At 44.9% G+C, this 16,430-nt stretch overlaps 1 protein-coding gene across 3 annotated transcripts in view; it reads right to left on the bottom strand.

Annotated features, from left to right (window-relative positions):
- DPF3 (double PHD fingers 3) overlaps positions 1–16,430 on the bottom strand; it is a 183,552-nt gene that overhangs the window by 14,301 nt on the left and 152,821 nt on the right. For all 3 annotated transcript variants that reach the window (XM_075105735.1, XM_075105733.1, XM_075105734.1), the window contains 2 exons: positions 2,433–2,545; positions 1,028–1,109 (listed from right to left, as the gene is read on the bottom strand). In XM_075105735.1, coding sequence (XP_074961836.1) covers positions 1,028–1,109; positions 2,433–2,545 — 195 coding nt within the window. The remainder of the gene's footprint in view (positions 1–1,027; positions 1,110–2,432; positions 2,546–16,430) is intronic.

Genomic DNA, 16,430 nt, shown 5'->3' with positions numbered 1-16,430 from the left:
TCTTACAGGAATGAGATCAAATCCAGGCACTCAGAGTTTATGTCAAGATTGGCTTGAACAGGATGTCAAATATTCCTAACATTGGAATTGCCTGTATTTTTCTGAAGCAGGCTCTGCTGCTCTTGGTGTTGTGTACATAGGCTCTCCGCACAAGTTACAGCACAGCTGGGGAGTGCATTGCCACTAGGTGTTTTGTATTTTCATACATTCAGTACACCACTTCCCAGTCAAATGGAAACCTTCAGCTAATTATTAGCTTCATTTTAAAATTTTCCCCTCCTGATTCAGTTTCCCCTTTATCAAAGTTACAAACATTTAGCTCCTGAATGCGTGATTGATTTGTAATTATTCTTGTCTCACCCCTCATGTAAACTGCAGTCATTTGCACTTGCACGTCTGCTTCTCCAATTCTACTGCTCTCTGTAGATTTTAGTCAGAGAATCAATAATGGTAAGGGACAAGTTCCTTGGCTCCCTGCCCAAGTGACAAACTACAACCAGTTGTAGTATATTCAGATTGAATCCCCTGCAGAGGACAGAACTACATACCGAATGTAATACACACCATAAAGTACTCGCCCTTCTGAGGCGCAGACAGACCAGAGAACAAGGAAGGTCATTCCTCTTAATCCAGCCTCCCGTCAACAGACTCCCAACTACTCCAGAGAGGACCTCCCTGTCTGGGGCTTCCTCTCTGGGACTTAGGCTTCTTAGGAAGTCCAAAGTCACAGTTCAATTCAGATCAATTCAGATCAATCCAGCTGACTAAACTGAGGTGTCCAGTGCCATCTGGGACATCCAAAGGAACCCATGACCCGCAAAAGAGGCATGTCCTGGAAGAGGAGGTGGTCACCAGGCAAGATTGCATAGGACATCTCCAATCACACTAGACCTCCATGTCTATTAATTTTCTTTCTTCCCAGTGCTACCTGCCTCTGCTTCCTTAACCCTACATGGCCCAGGCCACCTTTCTGAAGTCCTTTCCTTCTCCACAAGGACCATCAAAGCAGACTTCTAACACATGTTACCTTCTGGGGGCTCAAAGACTGGTGGATTCAAGCAATACATGTGATAGCCACGGTCACAGTCATCACAGAAGAGCAGCTGGTCCTGAGGCAGAGTTGTTGGGGAGATAGTAGGGAAACAGAGAGAGAAGAAGAGGAGAAGAGAGAGAAAATTATGTAAATTAGTCTCTTGTCAAGATGAAAACATAAGCATGGTAACCAGCAGTGCTCAGCTAGAAATGCAGAGCTGCAACATAGAGGCTATTGGGAATGTAGAAGGCATCACGTTTGTGTGTCCAAGATCAACTACTACCCTTCTCATCACGAAGACATTTCAGTTTCTAACTGTAAAATCTCTCTGAGAGGGGGAGGACTTCCTTTCCAAGGTGGTCTTATGATGCAGGAGCAAAAGCTGTTAGGCCAGGGGTATGCTCTACTGAGAGAAGAGGACAGGCATCCCCACTTTGCTGGGCTCCAATATGACCACGTGCTGGATCTTACCCCTTCAGGCGAAACCTTTCTCATGAAAAGCCTGGACATAGCCTGTTCTCCAAAACTCAGCTGAGTAGCAAATGCTCTGTGAAGCTGATAGAAATGACATGATCCCACCATGTGGCCTGCAGCTCTTTCATATTTCTGGGGGGAAAAACCTGCTCTGAAGTATCCCATGACTCCTAACACAGAAGAGCTCCCTGTTTTCAGATTTCCTTATTTACTACTAAAGCAAAAAAGATGTCAGGCTTCAAATTTATTCTACCATAGGGACAGCAGTCTTAGCCAATTGCCTCAAAGTTCTTTAGCCACTGTCAATTCTCCAAGTTTCTCACAAGGATCAAGGACTCTCAGCATAAGATTTGAACGGAAAAACCCACAGAGAGGACACTGTTCAGCTGCAGGCTCTGTATCGTGGTTTAGAAATCACTGTGATAGGTGATTACGTGACTAGCGTGAGGCCTAGCCATCCCAGTTCAAATGCCTTCATGTTTCCCAAGTATTACAAATAACATTAAAAAATCATGCCAAGAAGGTAAGCAAAATCAGAGACAGAAGACACATAACAGCCACCTCTCAGGTTATCACCCATTCGCATCGACTCCCAATTACCGTATTGAAAATACCACTCTTTTGCAGTTCCCTGCAACGTGAGTTTATGGTCTCTATCTAATTGCTATTGAATAAGCATACAAACCACAAGTATCACCACCTTAAGTGGCCCTACATGATACCTGTGGCGATTTCAGCAGAGACCGAAGGCTGAACAGGGGCACTAGGGAGAAGCTCATCGCTGCTCTCAGGGTGGCTCTTCCTCAGAGATGTATGGCAGCATCAGTAAAGCCCTGACCCACACCATTGCCATGTGCACCTCAAGGGCGGGCATGACAGTAGCTTGCAGTGACGCTTATTTGCATGAAAAGGTAAATGAACTCACATCGTTCTCAGAGGTCCCACAAAGGCTGCAGGATTTGCACTCAATGCACTGCCACTGATAGGTTTTAACCGCCTCAGTCATGTTTGTGGTGAACTGCAGGCAGGTCGGGTGTCCTGAGGAAGATCGAAAACAACTGTCATTGTTAAGGCTCATTTATTGCTTCTTAATTAACCGGTATTAAATTTGGGAACAAAACACACATGGACATGGACTGATCACAACATGGGCTGCAACTAACAGATATCAAAGAGGAAAGCAGGCATTAACCCTTTCGCTGCCGGGTACAAGAGAAAATCAGAGTCATTCCCACCCATTCCTCATTGGCAAAGCAGTTTTATTCAGAGCTCTTAAAAATGGTTTGGCTTTGGTTTTTGTGGGGCTTTTTTTTGGAAGGAAAACAAGAGAAAGGATGAAATCAGAAACAAACCCAATTTCAGAAAGAGCCCATCCATCTTAATAGAGTTTTAATTAACGTTGTTTCGACTGGACTGAAGGACCTGGTGGAAATGAGGTTATTCTCCGTTTCAGAGCTTCTCTTCCTGGTGTCCAAATGGAGGAGCAATTCTGTAAACTTTGCTTAAATGGAAGCAGTAGCGTACAGAGAAGAAGCAAGACAGGACGGAGGGATACAGCTTTTCATTTTTTTAAGAGCTCTGCCACTAAAGTTGGTTGGCACAGAAGAAACCAAATTGCACAGCTAACCTTCCAGGATCAAAACAAGAAACCAAAAGGAAAAAAAACCCAAGCCAACTCCCACAATGAACTAAATGAAAGGAATAAAGAAGGGAAAGCTAGCAGAACAGTCACATCTAATCAGGAAGGACAAATTGCCAGAGTTACAACCCCCGCCCCTACATGCGTGTCGACTCCAGCTTTGCAAAACAGCGGTATCACAGTAGCAGGGTCAGCAATGGGCTTTCTGGAGGGGAAAATACAAACAAACAAACAAACCAAAGGTAGGATCAGTGTTCCTTCTGCAAAACAAAACAAGAAAAATATACCGCTGAAAAAAAGTACTGTACTCCCAAACCACCCCTATCAGACTGAGGCAGTCCCTAAGTCACCTGCAACACCCTGGCTTCTTGGAAAGCCCCGTATTCAGCGTCCCTCTCCGACACATGTAAGCATCGACACTGTGCATGGTCGGGGGCGGGGGGCGTGGGACGGGGATAGCCAATCGCTCGCCTATAGAAAACCTGGAAATACAGGTGCGCACGTCCAGTGCCACTGCGTGCTACTTCTGGAAACTTGCACCATCAGGTGAGCAGGGGTTTTTCACTTCTAGCCAATCTGCCAAAGTGTAGGAAAACAACTTTTCCACCTCCACCAGCCTAAATGTCTTTTTAAGAGTGGAGAAAGGCTGCTTCTCCAATAAGAAGAAAAGACATGGCTATGGTAGATGTGGGCATAGGTGGGCTATCTTCACTACCAGACCTGTTGGTGGTATTTTGCTGTGTCACTGCATCACCCATCACCACCCTATAAGAAGCTTCTATATTTTCTAGGTAGTGAAGCAAACAGTTGCTGAGAATTGCTGGGTTAGGCAACAATGCTGTAGGGAATATATTTCCTTTATGTGCCCATGATACCACCAAACAGTGTCATAAGGATTTTGGTTTTCTGGTCATATTCGCAGGGTAGTGATACGAAAACTAAGCCTGTCCAGCAAAGAAATGTGTGTACCTAAGTTATTAAAGAAATCAAATAGAAAGAACAGAGATATTTAAGGAAGGAGAAATCAACAACATTGTTCATATCACTCTTAAGCCTTTGAATAAATAAAGGTTTTGACAGTACTGATAAGCTCAAATTGGCTAAGAAGATCACTGGGTTTTGGAGCCCTTGAAATGTCAGCACCAAACAAGAGTCAGATTCTACTGAGATTTACAGTGGACCAAGTCCAAACTAAAGTTCTGGGGATCTTGAAACCACAACGGTGCAGAAGATTTTGTGGCATGATACCTTTTTCTTGCTGAGAGGACCTCATATAATTTCTGGTACTACCAAACTAGCAGAACCTGACATGACACTGAAATGTTCCCCTGGATCTGATTTACAGCAAATGTGGAACCTCATTCCAACACCAGTGAATAGAACAAATGTGCCACACTACACATTGGGGAGGAATTCATCCCAACAGCAGCAAGTCAGCTTCAGAAAGGTTGTACAGTGCTGGAATACATCACAGAAAACAACTCATTCAGGGAGGCGAGTTAATCAGAGAGCTAAATAGCTTCAGTCACATTTGAAAAGAAACGGAAAGAATGGAATCAAACTTACAGAAATAAATCACAGCTAAATGCATACACACATTCACGTGCTCACTTGCCCGCGCGCACACACTGCTCATTGCAGAGACTCCAGCTAGAGACTCTCTCTTTCTCAAATGACATGAAGGTCAGGTTCTGTTCGTTACTTTATCTCTGTCCCTTCACAGCCATTCCTGCTCTCCTCCAGCTATCAGTCTTGACTGTCTTGTTCTTCATTTGCCTCAAAAACACCTCTGCAGGTTTTTTGTGCTGCATCTTCTATCGATGGTGCCTCCCCCTCGAAGTGATCCATCCTATTTTGCAGAGCCCTTCTTAAGAACCACACCCACCACAAGCCTAAAAGCAATGGGCTCCTGCTGGCTGAGCATCACTTAGAAAATATTAATAGTGGAGTGAGGCCCATGGTGGTTCCTTTTTAGTAGCAATTGAAGAATCTTTTGCAAAAAAATACCGATTTATTCACTCATTCGGCTCTCTCTCCAAACGCTGTGACTACGAAAGAGACCAACAAATGCCCACAGCCATGTCTGCATAGCCAGAGATTGCTCTCTGTTAGCCCAGGGCTCATGACATGTCTAAGGCAAAAAGAATTCTTCGTGGACGTGTTTTTCTTCAGCCTCCAAGACAGATCCTCTTTCACATTAAACAATGCGCCCTGTGGTACCATGACCCCAACCTAATCTAATCGGAAAGACTATTTTCACTTATGCCAGCAGCATGATGAGGCACTGTAGTGTATGGCAAGCAAGCTAGCAGATACTGAAAACATTAAAATTCTTTTCCCTGCCCTCCCTGCTCTCCTTCTTCACAATCTCTCTATTCTCCTGCTACTTTGGTTCAAAATCCAGTGTGTTTCATGACCTTTGAGAAAATTCATACATCCAAGACTTCCTGGAGCAGCGTTAGTGAACACCATCCCTGCTCCACATCACAGCACTTTTGGCATTCTCTCTGTGGCAGAATACCTGAAGACAAAACTTCCTATGTAGCTGCAGTCAGTGGGGTGCTATAGGTAGGTTAAAATTCCCTTTTAAAAAAAAAAAAAGGCAAAAAAGGCTAGTTCAGCTCACAAACAATTTTACTTTACAGAAAGAGCAGTCCAAAATGTGGTTCAAGTTACAGACACTGGTAGCCCACGAGCCAGAGAGCTGGAAAGGTCTTTCTTGCTTAATTTCATCACTTATCTGGTCAAGATGAAGCAACACTCTTATTTTGCTAATCTTGAGATAAACAGCATTTGCTATAGTGAAGATGCGCAGCAAAGAGCCTGCAGCTGGAACTCAGTTAATAATTCAGGTGGTGGCTCAGCCCCGGCAAACCCTGGATCACTTTCACATGTCTGTATCAGCTCCGCAGATCTAACACGGGGAAGAAGTAACACATATTTATGGTGTCACCAAAGTTAATAGACAGACCTCTGAAATACACCCTGGGAGCTGTTCTGTTGAAGGAGAAGGTGATATGTTAACGTCAACAGTTTCTAATCTACCATAACTATGCTCTACCTAAACTTTTGCTATGCTGCAATAGCTATAAACAACATAGACAATAAAACTTTCAGTGAGAAGGTTTCCAACAACTCATCCTTTTGTCTTAAAGCAATATTTTAAAGTATAAATCAGGCCTGAAAGCTCCCTCATCTTTGTCAAAACTCTCCTCTGGATCTGAACCCTGCGACTGAGGCCATATTTTATAGTGACACCCGTGTTTCACATGCCACTGGCTTTAATTGTACACTATGTCCACCAGACATCTGGTCAGAGGATTAGGGAGTGAATGCATTCAGAGACCATTTCTTGACTCCCACACCTGGTGCAATTGCAGGCTGTTGGTAAGGAGAATTTTAACATAAATACCCTAAAAAAAAAAATATATCTAAAAATCTCTCCTGATTACACTGGCTGTATAACGCTAAAGACCAAAACTGACATTAAAGGGTAGGAGCAATCTGCTGCTCCCAGGCGCTCTGTGACCAGTGAAGGCCTTAGAACGGCTCATTAGTGCTTCTTCAATAATGGATTCTGCATCGCAAGATTAATTGCAGCCATGTGCTCTGTCACACCCGCCACAGACTATTTAAGTTAACAATCCAATCAATAACCTTTTTCAAACAAAGGCAGAGATTATCTTGAGGGGAAAAAAATAAGCAAAGGCTCCTTTTTTAAAACAAATGTGAAATTATTTATATAGTGTAAAAGGATTTTTCACCCAGTTTCCAATTCTTTCCCTTATCTTCACTGTGTAGTGGTGGGCTTTTTAATCAATAGCATAATGAAAACCCACAGGACTCCTGGCTATATCACATCAGAATTTATTCCATAAACTATTCAGGTCTTTAAACAACTATAAATACATATTACAGATATAATGTCCTATGTCACAAGAACCCTACCCAAATAATGGAAGTTTCACATGCAAAGAAACAGCAAAATTTCCTCCTGCTAAGATTGAATAAGCATTGCTATGACCACTGCCATCATTAGACAGAATTATTACTGTTATTTGTACAAAAGAAGGGAAAAGTAACTTGTAATTCTAATAAGGGATATGATTCTATGGTTAAGATATAAAAATTTAGCCCTCATTTGTCTAAGAATGCACGTTTATAGATATGTAGTGTCAACAACAGACGGATAAGAAAGGGCCCTTAAAAATCCAAACCATCTAGCCACACCAAAAGGCTTGGCTTTGCCAGAATCCCAGGGCTTAGGAGCTGCAACTCAGAAAAAGACCAAATGTTGCTAAGGGATGAGGATGAGGATGAGGAGCTCTTGGCATTTTCCTGGCCCTTCCCATCTTGCAATGTCAAGGCATTACGATGCAGGGACATATGCCTGCCTGCTCAAATGGAGGTTCTCATAAACAGAAACTTCAAAAGTGTTTGTGGGGTGAGGATCCAAGGTACCACCTGCTACAGTGCCCCTGCGATACAGGGAAGCAGGAGTATTTCATTACAGAAAAACAGGCTTCCCCAGCAGCCAGGGCAGGGGTGGGTGTCAGAAGCTGCAGGTGAAGAGCGCTTGTCTCCCCTCCTTCTGCGCAGAGCCCTGCTGAATCCAGCTTCTTAAGAAAAACAAGCAAACAAACAAAAATGGAAGTCTTACTCATAGGCACCATTGGGTTTCATTAATCTTAGACAGAAGAGGAGGAGGGGAACTATTACCACCGTGAACTTCTATGTCCTGATGGAAATGAGAAAACCTGGCTGTTTCTCCCAGTGTCTGAGGCACTGCGTTCCAGCACCACCAACTCTACTACAGAAGTGAGTCCAAAAGGACTCGGGTGCCTCGGTGAATAGGCTGGTCAGTCTGAATTGGTCAGAGACCAACTTTCCTCTAATCTAATATGCCACAATATGCCAGTAATTGTGGAAGAATTAATGCCTTTAATAATTGATGGAGCTCTGAAACCATTCAGCTGTAGCAGAGCTTATAGTTCCAATTATTTCATTTCCTGGCCCTATAGTCATTCTGGCCAGCACGGACAGAGATTAAACCGAGCCCACAGAAAGGGAAGGGGCACTCTGCTGCATTAGCACCCGGGACTGGCAGCCAGCTGCACTCCAGAGGTTATGGCTTGCTTCTCGGTACTGCCAGTTCCAGTGGAGAAAGAGACATAAATTACAAGCAATTGCTCGAACATTCGGCACCAGTAGAAGAGAGCCCACTTTAATTGTTCCCCCAAGAGACATAAAACCCCTGTGCAAAAGATAGTGGTTCCGTCCCAGTTGCAGTTAGGCAGGTGTAATTGGAGTCAATGGGAACTGGAAGCAGGACAGACCTGTGTTTGAAAGCAATTAATGCCAGGGATCTCTAGGAAGTTATAAAACGGTGGTGTGTGGAAGGTGGCACTTGCAGGTCTCTCTCCTGCACCACCCTGCTGTTGCTTTAGCCATGCAAACACCGAAGGGCACAGAGGGAGTGAGCTCCTACCAAAATACCCCTCATGTCCAGGCACTCCATGGAAAATTTTGTTGCCTGAGGGAAGTCCACCCACCAGCTCAGCTCGCTTCGAGCTTTGACTCTACAACACCACATAGTTTCCTCTGAAACGTTTTCAAGCCTCAAGAGCATCAGCTAGGACAAAGAGCCTGGGCTATAGAGGGTACATCGAGAGCAGAGCTTGGCTCAAAGGCTGCTCACACGCATACACAAAATGAAGGATCTGCGCATATACAGACTCATGTGCATCCAGAGAAATCAGCCACAGACAAGGCAGAGTAACTCTGTCTGGCACGGAGTGCCGGGAGGAGCTGGGTGGAGTTTGGGGGTGACATCCACAGCATGCAAAGAGAGAAGCCAGGAGCGAACTATTCTGGGCATCATAATGGTTTGTCAGTCGGATCACTCTCTCCCCACACACCATCCCCTTGGAAGCAGATGCCACAACTCTTACAGGAAAAGTGCTTGAGAAACATTTTAAAACAGTTTTACTGCGATAGGTTTGGGTGTGCCTTTCCCTGCACAGCCCACCTTCCTCAACATGCACAGTTCGGTCATACATATCTTAGCAGGGAGAAATGAAAAACAGAAGTTACACATTGTAAAAGCCTCTAAAAACTGACAACAATTAACTTTGGCATATACAAATCACTGCCCTGGGAGAACACCCTGATTTGGGCTGGTGATGCTGCAGCCAGGCCCTCTTCTCTGGCCTCAGGTTTGCCAGAGGGACAACAAGCCCTGCTGGGGTGCCTGCTGCTGTGTGGTGTCCCTCCCTGGCCAGGCACACCTGCCCCTCCAAAACTGCCTGGGACGGGCTGAAGTCTGCGCCTCCATTTCATACCGTCCAGGGGTTTGGGCTGTGGCAGATCTGGGGCAGAGTCTTGCTCCTCCGTCTTCCCCTCTGAGGATGAGCAGCCGGGATTCAAGCACACGCCTGGCACATGTTGCTCAGTTCACTGCAAAGATGCTGTGATAACACAGAAGTAAGGTGGCAAACCAGGCTCTGCACATTTGCAACCTGGAGGATCAGAAATGGGCCCCAACCTTAAAACCAAAGGAAATGCCTCATGCCCGCAGTGTCCCATCTCAAAATCAGCCAGCACTCTGCTCCCTTCTCTTCCCGACTGGCCCCTATTAGCCACTGTTGGCCGCTAGACAAAATGACTATTTCTTGCCTAAGAAAAATAATGTGGAAGCACTCAAATAACCTCATACTGAAGCATCAGCTCGTTAATGCACTGGTAAGTCATGCCAGCGCTGTACAATTCCTGGGGGTGAATTAGGTCAGAGTGACCTCCAGAAAACCCACCAGGCTGCATCGCTGTGCGTGGCATTATGGGTAACGATCTGCTAATTGCCAGGAGGCACTTGGGCTGCTTACCAACACCAACAGGAAGGAAACCTGCCTGCAGGCACTGCACGGACTCCATATGCCAGGGACATAGCTCCTAATAATGAGAATAAACCCATTTATAGAGCCCTAACCGGCCAGGAGGATAGGTACCGAATGCTAATGCCGCCCAGCAGGTACACCTCGCGGGGGTCGGCTGCGCGAGACCTGCCCAGCAATACCACCCGCGCAACGCAGGGCAGGTTTTGCATCTGGTTGCACAGCGAAGTAGAGGTGAGGTAGATGGAGATGAAAATGCGGGAGTGTGAGGAAGGCTGCTTATCCAGACAAGATGAATCACCACAACCTGGAAAGCCAACATCCCCTTTGCCTGGGGGACATTTTTGTTACCATTCAACAAACTGCAGTGGAAAAAAACCTCCGGCGCGGCTCCGACCTCGTCGCTATGCACTGCAGGCTCCCCAGCCAGGCCAGCTCACACACCACAGAGCTTTCAATCAACTGGCAGGCTCACTAAACCCTTTCAAAATGAGCAACCAAGCAAAAATACTTGGTCATAAACACTGAAAATAGGAATGGAGGATTGGGTTTTGTTTTGCTTTTTAACTTGGTGAAGCCAGTTCTTCCTAGTGCATTAAATCCACCTCCCGGCAGCCCATTTAGAACATCTCCTCCCCCCTGGGAGAGCCAAAATCCCCAGCTATAATGAGAGGAGTGGGGTGGTATTTCAAATGCTAGGGAAACAGCAGCCCGAATAGCCTTCCGCAAGAGCATTGCCTTTGTTAAAAACCCCAATAAAACACGATATCAGCTCTGCCCCTCCTCCCTTCCTTTTAACCTGAACAAGGACTCTGCTACCTGTTTGAACCCACATCCACTGTCCAAATACCTGGTCCTTCCCCAATATTCCCAGTGTTAAACTGCCCCGCTAACGCAGCCAGACAGTCGGCAGTATGTCTGCAGGGACGCCCAGCACTGCCCAACGTACCCATGTTATCAAGGCAGGCAGTGTTCAAAAAGATTGGCTCCAGCATTTTCACGCTGACCCAACAAAGTGTGCCTAACCCAAGCTGGCAGCAGCTGTAGATGGGACACATGTCCCCAGGGCTTCTCTGCTGGGATTACGCAGGAGAGCACGACAGAGGCAGTGCTTCGTGGTGTGGGCACCTTTTTGCTAAAAACAGGCCGTGTTCGCCCAGTCAGTTCAGAGAGCATCAAGACAAGCCCTCTGCACTGCTGTGGTCCTCCTCAAGCACCCAGAGCTTCGGGGAGAACTTCAGAGGTTATTTCACCCACGGGCCAGGAAACAGCCATCCAATAAAAGTAACTGTCAATTGAAAACAGGGTAGGCTGGGTTTATGCTGATGAACTAGGGGATGGGAAAGGGAAAAAGGAGAGAGTATTACTAATTTCTGGACAAACTTTCTTTCTAGAAAGATTAAGGAATGACTCTAGACTAATTCCCTGCCAGCATGGTTCCAGAAATTTCAAATCAAATGGCAAACTCCAAAGAAATTATATAAATGTCATCATTTTAATATTAAGTAACCTTAACTACGCAGAAGACACCATGCTATTGCATAGGCAGTGGCCTCATTGCTGTTACATGAGGAAACCATGTGTCGTCCAGGTAAAGAAATTCAGCCCATGATGGGTAAATGGTTGACAACTGATGCGAATACACTGTAAATGCAAGAGGTCTGACTTCCCCACACAAGCATAATTTACACCGTTGCTAATGTGATTGTATATTCAGACATAAGTAGAACTGCCTCACTCAACTAAACACAAGTGAAAACGTTTTGGAGCAAGTTACTTCAGTCGCTTGTTGATTCAAAGAAACCCTTTCAGCTGCCCAACAGGCAGTGTTCTCCACGCACGCTCTCCATTGTTTGCAATGCAGTGCCAGAAGCTGGAAAAATCCCACTGACTAGTGATTTTTTATCTTGGCCGTTAGTTAACCCCCCTGTTTGGCTGGAAATTTCTAAGCGCCGATCAAGATTCCATCAATATGGCAGCCAGGTTTCACTTCCCCATCAAAGTCCCAGCAACATCAATCTCCAGAGGGAAGTAAGAGCTGTAACCGCACCCTGCAGAGCATCAGTGTGCACCCGGTGGGGGTGGGGGTGAAATGTCACAGTTTACTCTCTAAAAAAATGCCATTTCAGGGTGATCTAAACATCTGAGTGAAGGAGTGAATTTGAATGAAGTAGTTTCAGTCAAAAGCAAGCAGGAAGGGAGAAAGGGTTAAGAGGTGGCAGAGAGAGAAAGTGATTTTTCAGAAAGGGTGAGACATTTTGTGCCAGTTTTTCACAAACAAGAAGTTGGACTTTCATTTTGGAGCAGCACTTTGCTTCAGGAGTGAGCTTGATGGAATTGTTTTTAAAAGAGGGAAAAAATACTCATAAATGATATGTTTCATTCAAGCCTGCACACACTTGGCTGTGGGAAAGGGTCATTTCATTGAGAAAAAGAAAACGCATTTCATTTTGAATCAAACTAAAATCTTTTCTCCTCACCAGGGTATATTTCAGTTCAGTTAGCTGAACAGCCTTTTTGGGTAACTGTCCAACAAAATGCTGCCAGCGACACCAAAACAGTAAGATTTGATTTTGTTTCGGTTTTTTTTTTTTTTTACTGGAAAAACACCAGATTAAAATCCATGATCTGTGTTCTCAGAGCTCACCAGACCTTCCACCCCAGATTATCCAAGTCAAAGTGCAGGCCAGTCTTTAACCTGTAACAAGTGAGTAGCGTTGCTTTAACCCACACAACCTATACTTCATACCAGCTAAATATCACACCAGATTAAACAAGAAGTTAGCTAGTTCCGTGGCAGTGGACACAAATGTCCACTAGTCCACTAAATGTCCACTAAAGAGTTCACTAGTCCTGCTCCTTTTCATCACCACAGGAATTGCTTAACAGAACCTATACAAAAGCAGAACATTATGGTATTTAATGCCAGAAGATTATCTTCCATGGTACTATGGGGATCTGTGAGTCTTCTGACCCTGCTCTTAGCTGGCTGCTACACTGATTAGTGGGACTGTTGCTCAGTGGTTCTGTTAATAGCAAAGAGGTTGGGAAGTCCTCTACTACAGACTGGTCTGACCAGGTTCTGGGCACCCCAACTCCTCACACCCTTAACAGCTGTTGAGGGTGTTCATCACCTGCGACATTCACTGTTAGGTATTTGATATTTGGTGATTCTCAATGATAGCTGCACTATCCCCTAATGCGGACTGTCTTCTTCACATAGTGCCAGACCTGTAAACATGTAAACAGTCACAGAGGAATCTAATGGGTTCAGATGTCCTTAGGAAATTAATTTCCATTTTTCCTTTCAGATCACTAAGCACTTTTAAAATCTCACCCTTAATGGAAGTGAGGAAGGGGTCTTGGAGAGCTAATTAATGAAAAGGCTGACCTGGCCTTGCGAGGGGAATGAAGCTCCCTAACCCAGGGAAGATCCTTTTCTCCAGGTGAAGGAATACATGGCTCTGGACCATCTGGATGTCTGAAGAGTACAACAGCAATCTGAATTCAACCCAGAGAGAGTCTGTGGATAGTTAAAAACTCTCCTAAGCCTCCAGGCTGATGGACACATTCAGAGACACAGCTGGTGTGGAAAGACCTGAGAAAAGCTGGGACCTGTTCTTTAAGAAGCCCAAGCCCAGATATTCCAGCAATGGATGAGACTTCTGAGCCAAGATCCAGCTACAGAATCCACTGCACCATAAAACAAGTTGTTGAGCCTGAGGAAAGGGCTGGAAAGACTTTAGTGTTGTTTAACACATTTAAGCCACTCCCAGCAGAGCACTGATGTGAAGCAACTATGGTTTGTACCAACCGGGGAAAATTAATTTCTCAAACATAGGCTTAAAACCACCCCACATAAACTCTACCATACAAAGTGCTAAATGAACTTGAAAGCTATGTCTCACTGGCTACCTGACACTAAAATCAAAGTACCCCTTTAGTGACAGCACAGCTTTCATCTATTTCTCATCCAATGACTTCCTCTCACCTTGGAGAGCTGGCCTCAATACTGACTCCTGAAATCATTATACAAAGAAGTTAATGGCTATTGGCTAATAAAAGAAATCCAAATTAGTAAGCTAAGTCTTCAGCAATGCTTGACAAAACTCTCTCCAGCATTATTTAAAATTTCTACTCTGTTTCAAAAAAAGAAGGCTGTATCTGAAAGATTTGGTCATGCAGTCCACAATGAAGCCACCGACACCAGGATACTAACAGCAAAGACTGAAGAAACATAATGAGAAGGGGCTTCAGTCCATGCAAAAAAATGACTCTTAAGACCTGTGCAAACCCAGAGATAAACTGGAAGGTTTTACTAAGAATTGGTTATGGAAGATGGACAGCACCAAGAAATGAAACTCCATTCTGAAGAAAACCCCATTCAGCGTAAGACATTGAAGGACTACATTTGCTCCTGCTCAAGAGGTACCTTCCACCGGCTGGGATCCCAAAGAAGGCATACCCCTCTGCAAGCTCACCAGAGCAGCTGCCTCTCTCAGGCAGGCAGCAGCAGGTCCAAGAGCTTCAGCCAACCGCCCAGCTTCAAAGGGCATTGCCTTTTCCATAGCAGGCCATAGTTGGTTTGTAGGCCATTCAGACCTACCACAGCTATCTTAGACAACATTAAACAAATCTGTTCCTAATTATATAATGGATGGCAAAATTAGCCACAACACTGCCCTCCAGAAATGTGTGCATTTTTAAAGGTAAATGCCATCCTCCTCCCGTCATGGTGCACACACCATGGAATCATGAAGAATTACAGGCTGCAAGGACAAAACTTCGTCAAATAACAGATATAGTAGAAGTTTCTAACACAGAGAGCAGGCGCATTTGTTGAAATGGTAGAAAATGCAGTCAGGTCTTAAAAAAATATACTGGTGAAATTATGATGCCCCAGATGGATGGCTCTTACCTTAAGCCATTAAAATCAAAGATAGGACTACACTGTGGTAAATGGCCAGCTTTGGTGCAGCAAAGGAAATACAATTTTACTATAAATTCCAAGGGAAAACAGACCTTAAACACATTAAGCCACAATTTGGACAAGCCCAGCCAAAGCCAAGGGGAGTAGTTACTGCTTATGTGCTCTGCTCCATCTGCTTTATGTAGTTGCGGTCCTACTCAGCCATTTTCAACACTAGGGATGGGAAAGGGTACAGAGAAGTGTTTGTCATTGCTAATGAGCATTAAAAGCTTAGGTTTAGAGACAAAGGATTGTGGGGGTTTTTTGTCATCTGTACGTTGACAGATTACAAGGAGGGCTCACAGCTCCAGAATGCAAATCTAACCAGATATTTTTTTCCTGATTCCAGGCAAAAGTTTGGAATAAATCTTAAACCAATGCAATATTCTAGGTCAGGTAGAAGCAAAGAAGCCAATGCCATTTTCAGCCCACCCAGAGAACACAGGATTTCAGCCCTCAGCTTTGCCAGACTTCAGCTCAGTCTCAGCCCAGGGAAACCGGGCTTTGTGGGCACCCATTCGTTGCCGCAATGCTGGCAGACATTTTTACTCCCTCCTCCTGCCGTGTCTGACACTCACCAGCAAAAACCCTTCTCAGACAGGAAAATAAGATACCTTCCTAGCCAGCATGCCAGTATAAATCCACTTTGGGGCTTAGGTATTTCTTCTGTTCAGATAATTTCTGCAAAGTTCTATTTCCAGGCCTAGGGCCTGGAAAACCTAACAACAACAACAACAACAAGCCCCACCAAAACAAACAAAAAAGGCACAAAAATGTTCAAAGTACTAAGACTTATGCAGAGTTGTTCTCTGGAGTCTGACAGCGTATAACAATAGCTCTGCTGTGGTGGGAAGGATCCCATTCATCTAAACAGGGTGTTGACAGACATCCATGAAGGCCAATTTCAACGTACACTTTCACTCCTGGTTACCTGACAGAAATGTCTAGCTCTGCTCTCTGCACCCATCACACTGGGGACAATGAAAACGACAACAGAGTTAGAACGGGAGATGACCTATTGAACAAGAAAAGTGCTCTGATGCCACAAACAGTTTCCTTCCCTCCTTTCTTCAACTTTCCTTTCTTTGATTTGTCAGCATTCAGCTTTGCCCTTGGTCCAACCTCTGCCTCGGTCTCTCTGTCCTGTGCAGCAGCACAGCAGAAAGATCAAGAGGAGCTAGGAGAAGAACAACAAACGCAGCAATGGCTGGGGGCTCAGGACCTGTCATCACATACCCTCCTTCCTCTCTCTGCTTTGGGGCAGGAAAAGATTACTTGTCCCCCATGAAATCCCTATGGAAAAGTAGTTTTGTAGGCCTGCAACTCAGATTATTGTGAGAGTATCTGACAGCAAATTGCAGAAAGGAAATTGGAAGTTGCCAGGAGGGGCTTTAAAATCAGCAATCCTATCACCCGGTATGCACT

Source organism: Phalacrocorax aristotelis, chromosome 10, assembly GCF_949628215.1.
Source record: "Phalacrocorax aristotelis chromosome 10, bGulAri2.1, whole genome shotgun sequence".
Classification (NCBI taxonomy): Eukaryota; Metazoa; Chordata; class Aves; order Suliformes; family Phalacrocoracidae; genus Phalacrocorax; species Phalacrocorax aristotelis.
Note: the sequence above shows the minus strand (reverse complement) of the source record. Positions and strands in the feature narration are given on the sequence as shown.